This window comes from Falco naumanni, chromosome 5 (assembly GCF_017639655.2).
Source record: "Falco naumanni isolate bFalNau1 chromosome 5, bFalNau1.pat, whole genome shotgun sequence".
In the NCBI taxonomy this organism is placed as follows: Eukaryota; Metazoa; Chordata; class Aves; order Falconiformes; family Falconidae; genus Falco; species Falco naumanni.
The window spans coordinates 87,644,520-87,656,837 of record NC_054058.1 but is presented as its reverse complement, the minus strand read 5'-3'; the positions used below and the strand labels follow the sequence as shown (position 1 = coordinate 87,656,837).

The window sequence follows — 12,318 nt, the reverse complement described above, 5'->3', positions numbered from 1 at the left end:
TGCGCGTATCTTCATTAGCTTCAGGAAGAGGCTACAGAATTTTATTTTTTTTTAAAAAAAAAAGGTAATCTTTTAACCTTTTGAATTTTATTCCTGTTACTAGCCTACATATTACATAAAAAAAAAAAATAATCCACAAGCCTAGAAATTCTGAAATGGGAAGAGTACTAAAATAAGAAGAAAACATCCATAATTGTTTGGGTTGAGGTTTTTTTGTTTTGAAGATAATCAAAAGCATATATGCTCCACATATGCCTAACTCCACAGACAGAAAAGGAACAAAATGACAAGATTTTAATGTATTCAGAAATCTGGTGGGATTGTCTTTGGTCAAGAATTAAGTCAGTTTTCATATATAATAAAAACATTTTTTCCCCAAAAAGAAATAAATTACAAAGTTTAAAGATAAAGAATTCAAGGAATCAGTATTAATTCCTGGTGTGATCTAGGACAAAATTAATCAGTGTGCATGTGATAAAATGCAATCTATATAAGAAATTACCTAGATTAAAGACTGGTATATTGGAATATTTGGAAATGAAAGCTTTTTATGTCACTACTGAAGATTAACTCATTTGTATCATCATACTACCTTCACATGATTCCTACTTCAGAACTAAAGTACCACATCAAATCCATACCTCTTTCCAAGCTGTTAGAAAAAAGAATGGAAACTGGGCTTTCCAAAGAGGCAAAACAAAAAACCCAAACAAGAATCTAAATGAAACGACACACACACACGCCCCCCCCAATCTTATACAAACAGCTTTTGAATCACATGTTCATAATAAACGTTCAACTACATTACCGTATCTTTCACTCAAACCCACAAAAATACACATGCTGTTTTCATACCTGCATACGGGTTATCAACATGACAATGAAACAAAAATAATTATTTCAAAGGTGATATTGAAGTCATAGCAATGGCCATGGATTGTTGTTAAGGAAATATACTTAAGTAATTTCCTTATGCTGCTGTTCTTCCTCAAAGAGGGTTTTATTCAAATGTCTCCAATAAATAGAACTACAGTTCACTAAGAAAAGGTGTAATTAACATCTTCAACTGTGCCGCACCGATGTTATCAAGATAACTTTTTTGTTTCTATAATGCTCTTTAGAGAAATCTCACTAAGACCATAATCTTACACTTAAGATTCTTCAACTTTATTTAAAGTGCACCGACTAAAAAAAAGAAACACAGGAAATGTCATTATACTTTGGGACTTTAACACTTCCATAAAATACATGGGTACACAAAGCACCCCACACACAGTCATCAGTTTCATAATGTGAAAATATGCTTGGAGTAACACTATAGCAGAAAAGTCATACATGGAAGATGTATTTTCCATGCTCCTCCTCACAAGAGTTCTAGTTTTGGCACCATATATGAAGTTTCCATATAATTTCACGGGGAATTTAAAAAAAAAAGGTGCTGATTCACCTTTCCTATTGGTTGCAACAAATAAAATAGAACACTGCCTTAAAAAAAAAAAAAAAAAAAAAGGCACCTACCCACACATGTAAATTCAAAGATTCCACTGCTAAGTGAAAAAAGTAAAACTTGGTTCAGGTCTAACTACATAGGGCAAACACAAATTAATTTTCCAAACTGTAACTACTCAAATGTAAGGAAAAACTGTTCCGAGTGCTAAAATGTGAAGATTACCAATTACATGTATGTCAAAAAATTATCAGGTATGTTAACTTTCGAGATGCATCCATTCAAATAAGTTTTGTAACATTTACCTGTATCCAAGCGCTTTACAGGGGACTCATCATCAACCTCAGAATCTCCACATGCACTCCTTGATCTTTTCCTTGGGTGCAGAAGTGTCTCCAACCTTGGAAGGACTACAGACAAAAAGGTTTTGGTCCCTAGCTGTGGAGAAGTTGGCTGGGTTTCAGTGTTCTTTGCAGACTTTTGGGGGCTTATACTTTTCGATTTGCAGAAGAGAATGGATGTACGTCTGTTTACATCAGTTGATGACTCAGCTACAGCAGAAACAGTCGACTCATTGAGATTACTGTCAAGTAAGTGTTCTGGAGTGTGTCCATTTATTTCTTTCTGAATGGAAGTGCTATATAATTCATTATCAAATTTTACTCTTTTGTAAAGCTTACTCTGCTCTGGATTGAGTTCTACTGGTTTGAGGGTTGGTGGTTCTGAATTAGTCTCCAAGTTTGAAGGAAGAGGTAATGCATCTGATGGTTCAAGTTTAGGGGGAGATTTATCTCCTGAAAAAATTATAAATAGAGTGTGATTTTTGAAAACCTGTAGTTATAAAGTCTATTATAAAACTCACTATAAATGTGCAGCCCACCAAATAAATTTCTGTTTGGAAACAAAGCATAACATTTTAAAAACAAACCTTGTCTAGCAACAATCTGTCCTAGTTAGTAGTTCCTACTTTTATACTGGGAATGTAACAGGGATAGAAAAGTAGGTGTTTACAACTGGTGTTAACAATTTACACCTAGAAAAACTTTTTACTTCTCATGCAGTTATGTTAGTTTAATTAACTAAAAAAAAAAAAATCAATCCATTTTTTTAAATATAAAATTGGGGTGGTGGATGATTATCTGTTAAATGCAATTACACTGCCATTCAAGAAAAACTGTTGATAATATACATTTTTAACTATTTCACCTTATCAATAGTTACCTTACCTGCCTAAGACAAATTTTATCACAGAAGCATAAAAAGAAAAAAAAAAAGTATTTGTAACCTGATTTACTAGAGTGACCTAAAACGTGGTATAAAATTTACAGAAAGGCAAGATTTGCAAAGCTGTTTTACAGCTGTGGAACCTTTTATATTTCCTTAAGGGGAGGAAAAAGAGCCAACAACCATCTCTGAAGTCCTGCAGCTTGATTAGCCACTAGTTGGCAAATACACACTTCTCAATGTAGACTTGATAGGAAAAATCAGAAAAACCACCCTCTACCATTTTTTCTTCCTTCTTCTTTGTGGTTTGTTTTGGGTGGGTTTGTTTTTTTGCTTTTTTTTTTTGTTTGGGGTTTTGGTTTTTCGTTTGGTTGGGTTTTTAATTCTTCTCTCTCCCCCTAACACGATCATGTCCCAGTCAATTCCAGTAATGCCATGCTGGGAAGAGACAACGGAGATATAACTGTGACCATACAAAACTAGTTTCAGTTTTATATCCCAAGTGACAGGGAAGAAAATAAACATTCTACTGTTGCAGCATTCCCAAATAGAAGGATTTCCTAACCCACAAGTGTCCAACTCAAAAGATATTAAAACCTTCTTCCTAGCTTCCAAAATAAACTTTTAAATTAAGAAGAAAGAAGATGCTTACTCTAGAGTAACTGTATGAGACCAGTGTAATATTTATGCTATCTCATGAAGTTTTAAAATTTAGTTAATTTTTCTATGTCACCTGGAAAAAAGGTGTTAACAACTCAAGGGTTCAAGCCCTTTATCTGTAGTGGATTAAATATTAACCCTATGTTGTTTTGGTTTTGGCTCAGCAATGCTTACTTGGAAATCAATGACTTCTAAGTGCAGAAAAATCTCTGCCCCATTGTTTTAATCAAACAACAGCAGAGTTCACATTAAAAATATATTTTTAAAATAAAGTGTCATTATGCTCACATCCTTTGAAGGCACACAAGCACTAGAATTAGTATTTCAGTATTTCAGGAAGACATTTAGAATGAAAATTACGATCAGATAAGCACATTTAAAGTACTACCAATTTAAAAAGCCTATAGTTTAGAATGTCCAAGGTGACTGTTCTTTGTGAACAAATTCTGATTTCCTTACAATTAATTACAAAATAGTCACAAAAAGATTTAAGCACAGAAGAACACTTGAGAACTATTTAGAGACTAAAACCTAAATGTCATGGGGTTATTCTGGCACTATATTCTTCACATGATCAGAAAGTGAAAACAGAATTACAAGGGAGTAATCTACAGCTCTTCTAAAATCAGCTCCTATAGAGATCCTGGGCACGGATTCTGCTACTTCCCTCATCTTTCTTTTTGGCAATTTGTTTTCTTCACTCCTCTAAGAACCTTCCATTTCAGAATTGAAATTTGAACTACTGACTATTAGTCTTCACTAAATCAGAACTGTAACAACAAAGCCAATCAACTCCGGATCATGCTCTTCATTATGCTTTTTTTAAAAAAGCACACTGTAAATACAACAAACCAGCTACTACTCATTTTTGGACTGTTTTGGACAGCAGCTGCAGTGAAAGACTGTGTCATAAAAATGTTAAGCTACAAGTTAAACGTATTCATTATCTGCCAGAAACTACATTCCTGAAGAACTATATTCAGTAGCATCAACATTTGAAGATTAAATAAAATTTAAAAAAAATCATTAAATGTTTTAAGAATACTTAACAGCCTCAGAGCAAGATAAGCATGCTGATTCATGTACACTGTTTCTACTGTTGTTCAAATTTCAAACATATAACTTGTTTGAATGAATAAGAATTAAAACACCAAGCTGCTGTTTGAATGGCAGTTAAAGACAGTCATTTTAATAACTTTACCTTTCAAAAACTCTGATAGCAACAAGCTGCACCAGACACAAACTGCTTTGTTTATTACCATGCTTCCACTTTCCCTTAAGCTTTTTCCTCCTCCCATTTAATGCATTTACTCAAAATGAAACATCTCTTTAACTCTCCTAAAGCACAAGTTAGCTTTTTAGAGAAGAGCTGACGGCGAAAGAAAGTCAAGATAGCTTTTTTTTTTTTAAGAGAGACTAGGTTTTCTTTGCATAATTTAAAAATGAGCAATACGGACCTCAGTAACTGATTTAAAAGCTAAAAATGCAAATATGATATTCAACTAAAATATAAAGTTAGTGCTCTCACTGAAATCAATGGGAATTTGCCAAAAGCACATGCAGTCCCAAGACCAATGTTTTGAGGAGTAAGAGAAGCTCAAGGGGAAAGGCTGGTTAGATACAGATGACTTGATTCTACAATGTGAAGTTTGTTAAATCCTATCAATAGTTAGGTTTATTTTAAAATAAATAAAACCCCAACCAAAACCTACCCTCCCCCCTCCCCAGAGTCTGGAGTAGAGAATAAAAAACCAAAAAGCTATAAAAGATAGTAAAAAAGCCAGAGTCTTCAGCACCACTGAGCTAGGCTCACATGATCCCTAATACATATTTTAGGCATTTAAGTGTATTTCCAAAAGCGTGTTTTCCACTCAGGCATTTGATTCCTTTTTGTACAATTTTCTGTATTTTCAATTCTTAACACCTCAATTATTAAAAAACCTTGCTATAACTGAAAAATAATGGAGGGCGGTTTTGTTTAAGATCATTCTCATATTCTGAAAACATTTGTTGTGATTAAGTGGCTATTTTATCCATTTAAAAATTAAATAATATTCATAGTAAAACAATTCTTTAATTCACATGATTAAAGCACCTGACTGAAGACATTTGGAACAGTACTGATTTAAACATGGTTTAAAATCTTACCTTCTTCTTCTCCATCTTGTTCTAATGCTGCACTTTCTTCTTCAAAACTTCCAATACCTGATTCTATTTGAGGAGCTTGGTTGTGTTGCTGACTTAGTTTGTTGCGAATAATGCTGATTTCTTTCTTTAACAGCTTTGCTCTTTTGCTCCTTGACCCACTGGATTTCATTGCACAGGTGAGATCCAGTTTTTCTAGCAACTCTCTCAGCTGTTCTTCCAAGGACATATGCGCCCTGTTTGCAGGATTCAGTAACCTATCCACTGAAGTCAAAACATGTATAATTGAAAACGTGTTAGTGTTTCCCAGAATACCACCACCAACAGGAGGAAAAAAAGAATAAAATTCACTTGCCAGAATTAAAAAATATCATCAAATAGCTACTTAAAGTCTTAGTAGCTTCACCGTTACCAGTGAAGAAATGTTTAAATGAATTCCTACTATATAATTATTATTCTTCTTGATCAGCATTTTGAACAAGAAAACTAAGTAGCAGAGCAAAGAATTAAAAGGTCAGAAGGAAGACTAATTAATTCTTCTCCCCCTAATAGATGATTTCCTTCTTGTCAAAGAGATGGGCAAAATTACGGTTATAAAAGAAACATGTTAATTACTGTCCCTCACTGCCAAAACCTCATAAAACTGATGTCTGTGTCAGAAGTAATTTTAATTCCTAGTATTACAAGCGTACTTGATTTTTTAATTCAGTACGTTATTTAAGAATGTGCTTAAGTTTACATGCACTGGTAGCCATTTTCCATGACTTTAAAGCACATACAATCATGTGAAAAAGCACTCTATTTAAAAACCTTTTTCATGTATCTTGTTAAATTAGGTTCTGGCATTGTCAGCATCAAAATCTGGATAACACTGTTTTCTAGCGACAGATGTAGTAGAATAGAAACACTTGAACCTTTCAAGCAATGTTTTTAAGCAGAGGGGTGTGAACACTTAGCAAACTGAACAGCAACAATCTTACAACATTTGTATGGAATGTACACCCTGTATGTAACGGAAAAAAAGCAACTTTTAAAAGTAATTGAAAAACATCTTACCATCTTCCCAAGAGAAAGGCTGGGGTGACTCAAGTTTAGGCCGTTCAGGTAAGTGCATTCCAGTTTCATTATTATAACCGATTCCTTCAGCATCTCGCCTAGCTTGCCTGAGAACTACACCTCCTTGATCTCTTAACCGCACTGCAGCTCTATAGAATATTGTATCTTTTGCATTGTATTTCATACAGTTATCTATGATAAGATTGAAGTCTTCTTCAAACTCACTGAGGTTTTTATAGCCTTGAGCATCTAACCGTTTTCGCATGGTAGAGAAATCCATAGGATGTTTAATATGATCCAAATAGTCTGGAACCTTTGAATAAATATTTAAAACAAATATGGGTAAAATTATCTTATTACAGACAAAATAACAGTAGCTATTAACTGATCCACATTTTTAAACATCTTTTGTAACAACTCAAATCAAGAACTTTAAGATGTAGCTTAGAATTGCACATCTTGATATTGCAAACATTTGCATGGCAACAGAACTTCACGTATTACAAGACCCTGCATCTTGGGCAACAAGCTGGAGCTCTGCTAATAGATGCTGAAACTACATGATTTTAGAATTCTGTGGTTTTATATACACGTTATACATGTATTTATGCATATGCTTACTTAGAAATATGTTTATACATATGTGTACGTATGTATAATATAGACATGTGTATGTAGCAAATGTACACATATATACAATGTATATAGGCATGCATGTTTACATATTATTTATACACGTGTGTTGTATATGGGCATATGCACATATGCACAGACACTCTGTATCTAGTTTCCCGGTGAATGAAAACAAGTATCACCTGCAAGTAAGAACACAGTATCTACATTCAATTTTTCAGGCACCCTTTGAGTTTGCTATATCAAATAATCTTATTGCAAAAGATCAATATGTACCCATGTCATTCTGTACAAGTATTTCCTAGAAGTTATTTTGGTATATAAGCATAGACTTTCGTAGCAGCAAGTCATAACTCATAATGTAAATTATCAGAATAGAGATTAGAAGTTAACATTGCTCCCAACTCTGCATGCAATAATTTCTTTCTTGTAGTCAAGGGCCACCAAGTCATATCTAAACATAAGGAAACAAAACATACCTCTTTAAGGTTCACTGGCTGAGCAAATATACGAGCAGAATCCTTTTCCTGCAGCTGGTCCAGAACTGATCGCAGAAGTACAGTGAATGGAGTAAGCTGCAGTTCCATAGCAACCTGCTCAATCTTGACCTAAAGTAGTAATAATTATCCAACAGAGCATTTTTCATTAAGATACCCTTTTAAAGTTGTTTTGCAGCAATAGCGAAGTACTTTAGACATGGAACACAATATAAATGTATTTAAGTTTAATGCTACTTTCAATATCATCAGTTGGCATTTGTCTGACAAACATTTTCAGCTGTTGACTTTATAAGAAAAGTCATTCTCATCCCCTCATTGTAGACTCGACTTCAACTCCAGCTTCTCAGAACTCAAATTTGTATTTTATCTATGAATTATTTTCCATTTTTTTAACTGTATTTTTCTTTGAAAAGATGTTACATAACAGCTTCACACTTTGCCAACAATTTGAAAACATGACCAACAATTTGAAGTTAACATGTTTAAAATTAAATTTCCGTTGTATTGCCATGTTCAAAGTGTAAAAAGAGAAACCGATGAACATTTACAGGCTACCTAAGGCCAAAACAAAAAGTAATTTTAAAAACAATGTTTACTGTAAATTCCAAGACAAAAATTTAAAAAAAACAGAATCAACAACGTATTCAAGTACTTGATCATCCTTCAGAATTTTCATTATTTTTAGCAATATTACAAGTCCTCTATAGTTTTATTTTCAGGCCATTTAAAAGGATTTATCAACATTTGAACAGTGTCATTATGGCAAAAATAAATTCTTAATGACACATTAATGGGGTGTGTGTATACATATAATAAAAAAAGTACAGATGCACGTACACACATAAAATACATATGTATTGGAAGTGATATGTAAATGTACAGGAATGATGCATGAAAATTCCAGAAAGCGCTCAAGAATTACAAACTATGTAAGCTTGCAATCAACGTTCACAGCTTGCAAAAAGTAAAAATGGAATAGTGCTTTTATAGATAAGGACAAAGACTCTTAAGTGCAAACATTTTGCTTTCGAGGTTTTCATATCAAATGCTATCTTTCGGCATTACCACTTCATCAAATCTCTTCTCTCAGCAATGTTAACTCTTAGTCTTGTAGGACTCAGATGCAGCTTTATTTTTTGGTGACAGAAGAATAAAAGTGCTACTCAGTATAGGCACATGTATTGGGAAAGCTTGTAGAGACCAAAATTTCTACAGTTCTTCAGAAACCAATTGTCTCTACTAGTCTAACAAAATGGATTGTTAAATAATTTCTCTACACCAACGCACGCAGCATGGGCAACAAACAAGAAGAGCTGGAGTCCACTGTGCTGCTAGAAAGCTATGACCCAGTTGCCATCAGTGAAACTTGGTGGGACAAATCCCATGACTGCAGAGTGGTTATCAACGGCTGAAGGCTGTTCAGAAGGGACAGCCAAGGAAGGAGGGACAGAAGGGTCACCCTCTACATCAAGAGCTAGACAGACTGTGAAAAAGCTGTCTCTGAAGAATAGCCATGAGCAGGTTGAAAGCTTATGGGTAAGAATTAAGAGTTCAAGGCAAAGGGAACCTTGTGGCTGGTGCTCACTACAGGCTGCCTGCTCACAGGGAGCCTATCGACAAAGCCTTCTTATCCCAGCTAGAGGAGGCATCAGGCTCACAGGCTCTCATCACTCTGGGGGACTTCAACCATCCCAACATCTGCTGGAAAAGTAGTACAGTGAGCTGTAGCCAATCCAGGAGACTCCTGGAGTCCATTAAGGATAACTTCTTAGGCCAGGTAATACACAGCCTGGCCAGAGGGGATGAAGTACTGGATCTGTTAAGTCACCACCACAAGTGAGCCAACTGGAGACATCGGGACTGGAGGCAGCCTGGGCTGCAGTGATCAGGCACTGGTGGAGTTCACAGCCCTGACAGATATGGGTCAGGTGAAGAGTGAAGTCAGGACCCTGAATTTTAGGAAAGCAAACCTCCAGCTGTTCAAGAAGTTAGTCAATAGAAACCCCTGGGAAACTGTCCTCAAGGACAAGGAACAGAACAGAGCTGACAGATCTTTAAGGACATTTTCCATAAAGTGCAAGAGCTCATGATCCCTAGGTGTAAGAAATCAGGAAAGGAAGTTAAGAGACCAGAACAAGCAAGTCAAGACCTGCTGGTCCCACTAAAGGGCAAGAAGGAAATGCACAGGCACTGCAAGCAGGAACAGGTATCCTGGGAAGAGTATAAGGACACTGCCCAGTTATGTACAGATGGGATCAGGAAGGCCAAAGCATGGGTGGAGCTGAACTTGGCAAGGGACAAAAAGAGTGGTAAGAAGGACTTCTAAAGATAAGTCAGCCAGACAAGGAAGGTCAAAGAAAGCATACCCCCTGCAATGAACATGACTGGCGAACGTAACAATGGATGAAGAGAAGGCTGAGGTACTCAACAACTTTTTTGCCTCAGTCTTCACTGGCAACCTCTGCCCACACCTCATGAGTAGACGGACCACAAGATGTGGACTGGGGGAGCAAAGTCCCTCCCACTAAAGATCAGGTTCATGACCACCTGAGGAACCTGAACGTATATAAACCTATGGGACCCGACAAGATGAATCCCAGAGTCCGGAAGGAACTGGCTGATGCAAGTTGTCAAGCCACTCTCCATGATATTTGAAAAGTCCTGGCAGTCAGGTGAAGTCCCTGATGACTGGAAAAAGGGAAACACTGCACCCATTTTAAAAAAGCATAGAAAGAAGGACCGTGGGAACTACCAACCTGTCAGCCTCACCTCTGTGCCTGGGAAGATCATGGAACAGATCCTTATAGAAGCTATGCTAAGGCACATGGAGGACAGGGAGGTTATTTGGGACAGACAGCATGGCTTCAAGGGCAAATCTTGCCTGAACAAACTAGCAGCCTTCTATGGTGGAGTGACCACACCTGTGGACAAGGGAAGAGCTACAGATGGCATCTATCTGGACTTCTGCAAGGCCTTTGACACGGTCACCCACAACATCCTTCTCCCTAAATTGGAGAGATATGGATTTGATGGACTGACAATTTGGTGGATAAGGAACATCCAGAGAGCAGTAATCAATGGCTCAATGTCCAAAGGAAGATCAGTGCAAGCGGTGTCCTTTAGTGGTCTGTACTGGGACCAGTACAGTTTAATATCTTCATCAATGACATGGGCAGTGGGATCAAGTGCACTCCCAGCAAATCTGCAGACAACACCAAGCAGACTTGTACAGTTGACACGCCTGAGTGATAGGATCCCATCCAGAGGGACCTGGACAAACCCAAGAAGTGGACCCATGTGAACCTCATAAGGTTCAAGAAGGCCAAATGCAAGGTCCTGCACCTAAATTAGGGCAACCCCCAGTACCAATACAGCTTAAGGGATGCAGGGATTGAGAACAGCCCTGAGGAGACTTGGGGGTACTGATGGATGAAAAGTTGAACATGGGCCAGCAATGTGCACTTGCAGCCCAGAAGGCCAACCGTATGCTCAGCTGCATCAAAACAAGCATGGCCAGCAGGTTGAGAGAGGTGATTCTCCCCCTCTACTCAGCTCTCATGAGACCCCACCTGGAGTACTGCCTTCAGCTCTGGGGTCCGCAGCACAGGAAAGACATGGACAGGTTCAACTGGGTCCAGAGGAGGGTCACAAAAATGATCAGAGGGATGGAACACCTCTCCTATGAAGACAGGCTGAGAGAGTTGCACTTGTTCAGCCTGGAGAAGAGAAGGCTCCGGGCAAACCTTACTGTGGTTTTTAAATACTTAAAGAGGGCTTACAAGAAAGATGGGGACAGACTTTTTAGTCAGGTCTGTTGCAACACCACAAGCAGTAATAGTTTTAAACTAGAAGAGAGTAGATATTCAGACTAGATTTAAGGATGACATTTTTTACAGTGAGGGTGGTGAATTACTGGGACGGGTTGCCCAGAGAAGTGGTAGATGCCCCATCCCTGAAAACATTCAGGCTGGACGGGACTCTGAGCAACCTGATCTACTTGGTCCCTGCTCATTGCAGGGGTTGGATTAGATGACCTGTAATGGTCCCTTCAAACTCAAAGCATTCTACGATTCCACATTAACTTCATATATGAGGCGCGCATGCACATATATTTTTTGATCCTACATGAGGGTTAAAAGACAAACTCTGCAGTCTTCCTATTGCAAAAACTCTGTGTGAAAATACTTAAACTATCTTTCCTTCAGAGAAGTTTCACCAAATTAAAAGGTGGTCCATTTACCTGTTCTCTTTTTAACTTTTCACGCTTACGTATAAGTTCGATCAACAAACGTGCTCTTTCAAGATCATGGCGCAGCCTTTGCCAGTACTTCAATTTCTCTTTTAAGGCTTGCATTTCTTCATCATCTTCTCTCTAAAAAAACAAAAGGTTTTTATGAAATTAAAGCCACTAACCTCTTTTTATAAGCTGGTTTTATGCGACTACAGAATGTATTCACAGGCAAGGAGAAACTACTGGTCAGAGTACTTCTAGAGTTTCTCGACCTTCTAGCTGAAAACAAAAATCTATAAACTGGAAAGCAATCCTATAGTGAAGGCTATTTACATCAGAAAAAGTAATATAGAAAACAGCAACCTAGCGGTGTAATAAGTCACAAAATAAGGTTTGGTATTTTCACATCAAAATCCAAAACA

At 37.1% G+C, this 12,318-nt stretch overlaps 1 protein-coding gene across 9 annotated transcripts in view; it reads right to left on the bottom strand.

The window, feature by feature from the left end:
- BRD1 (bromodomain containing 1) overlaps nucleotides 1-12,318 on the bottom strand; it is a 70,771-nt gene that overhangs the window by 27,057 nt on the left and 31,396 nt on the right. For 6 of the 9 annotated variants that reach the window (XM_040596808.1, XM_040596815.1, XM_040596809.1 and 3 more), the window contains 5 exons: nucleotides 11,906-12,037; nucleotides 7,645-7,773; nucleotides 6,533-6,845; nucleotides 5,480-5,740; nucleotides 1,753-2,241 (listed from right to left, as the gene is read on the bottom strand). In XM_040596808.1, coding sequence (XP_040452742.1) covers nucleotides 1,753-2,241; nucleotides 5,480-5,740; nucleotides 6,533-6,845; nucleotides 7,645-7,773; nucleotides 11,906-12,037 — 1,324 coding nt within the window. The remainder of the gene's footprint in view (nucleotides 1-1,752; nucleotides 2,242-5,479; nucleotides 5,741-6,532; nucleotides 6,846-7,644; nucleotides 7,774-11,905; nucleotides 12,038-12,318) is intronic. The other 3 variants (XM_040596812.1, XM_040596813.1, XM_040596814.1) reach the window with 2 other exon arrangements.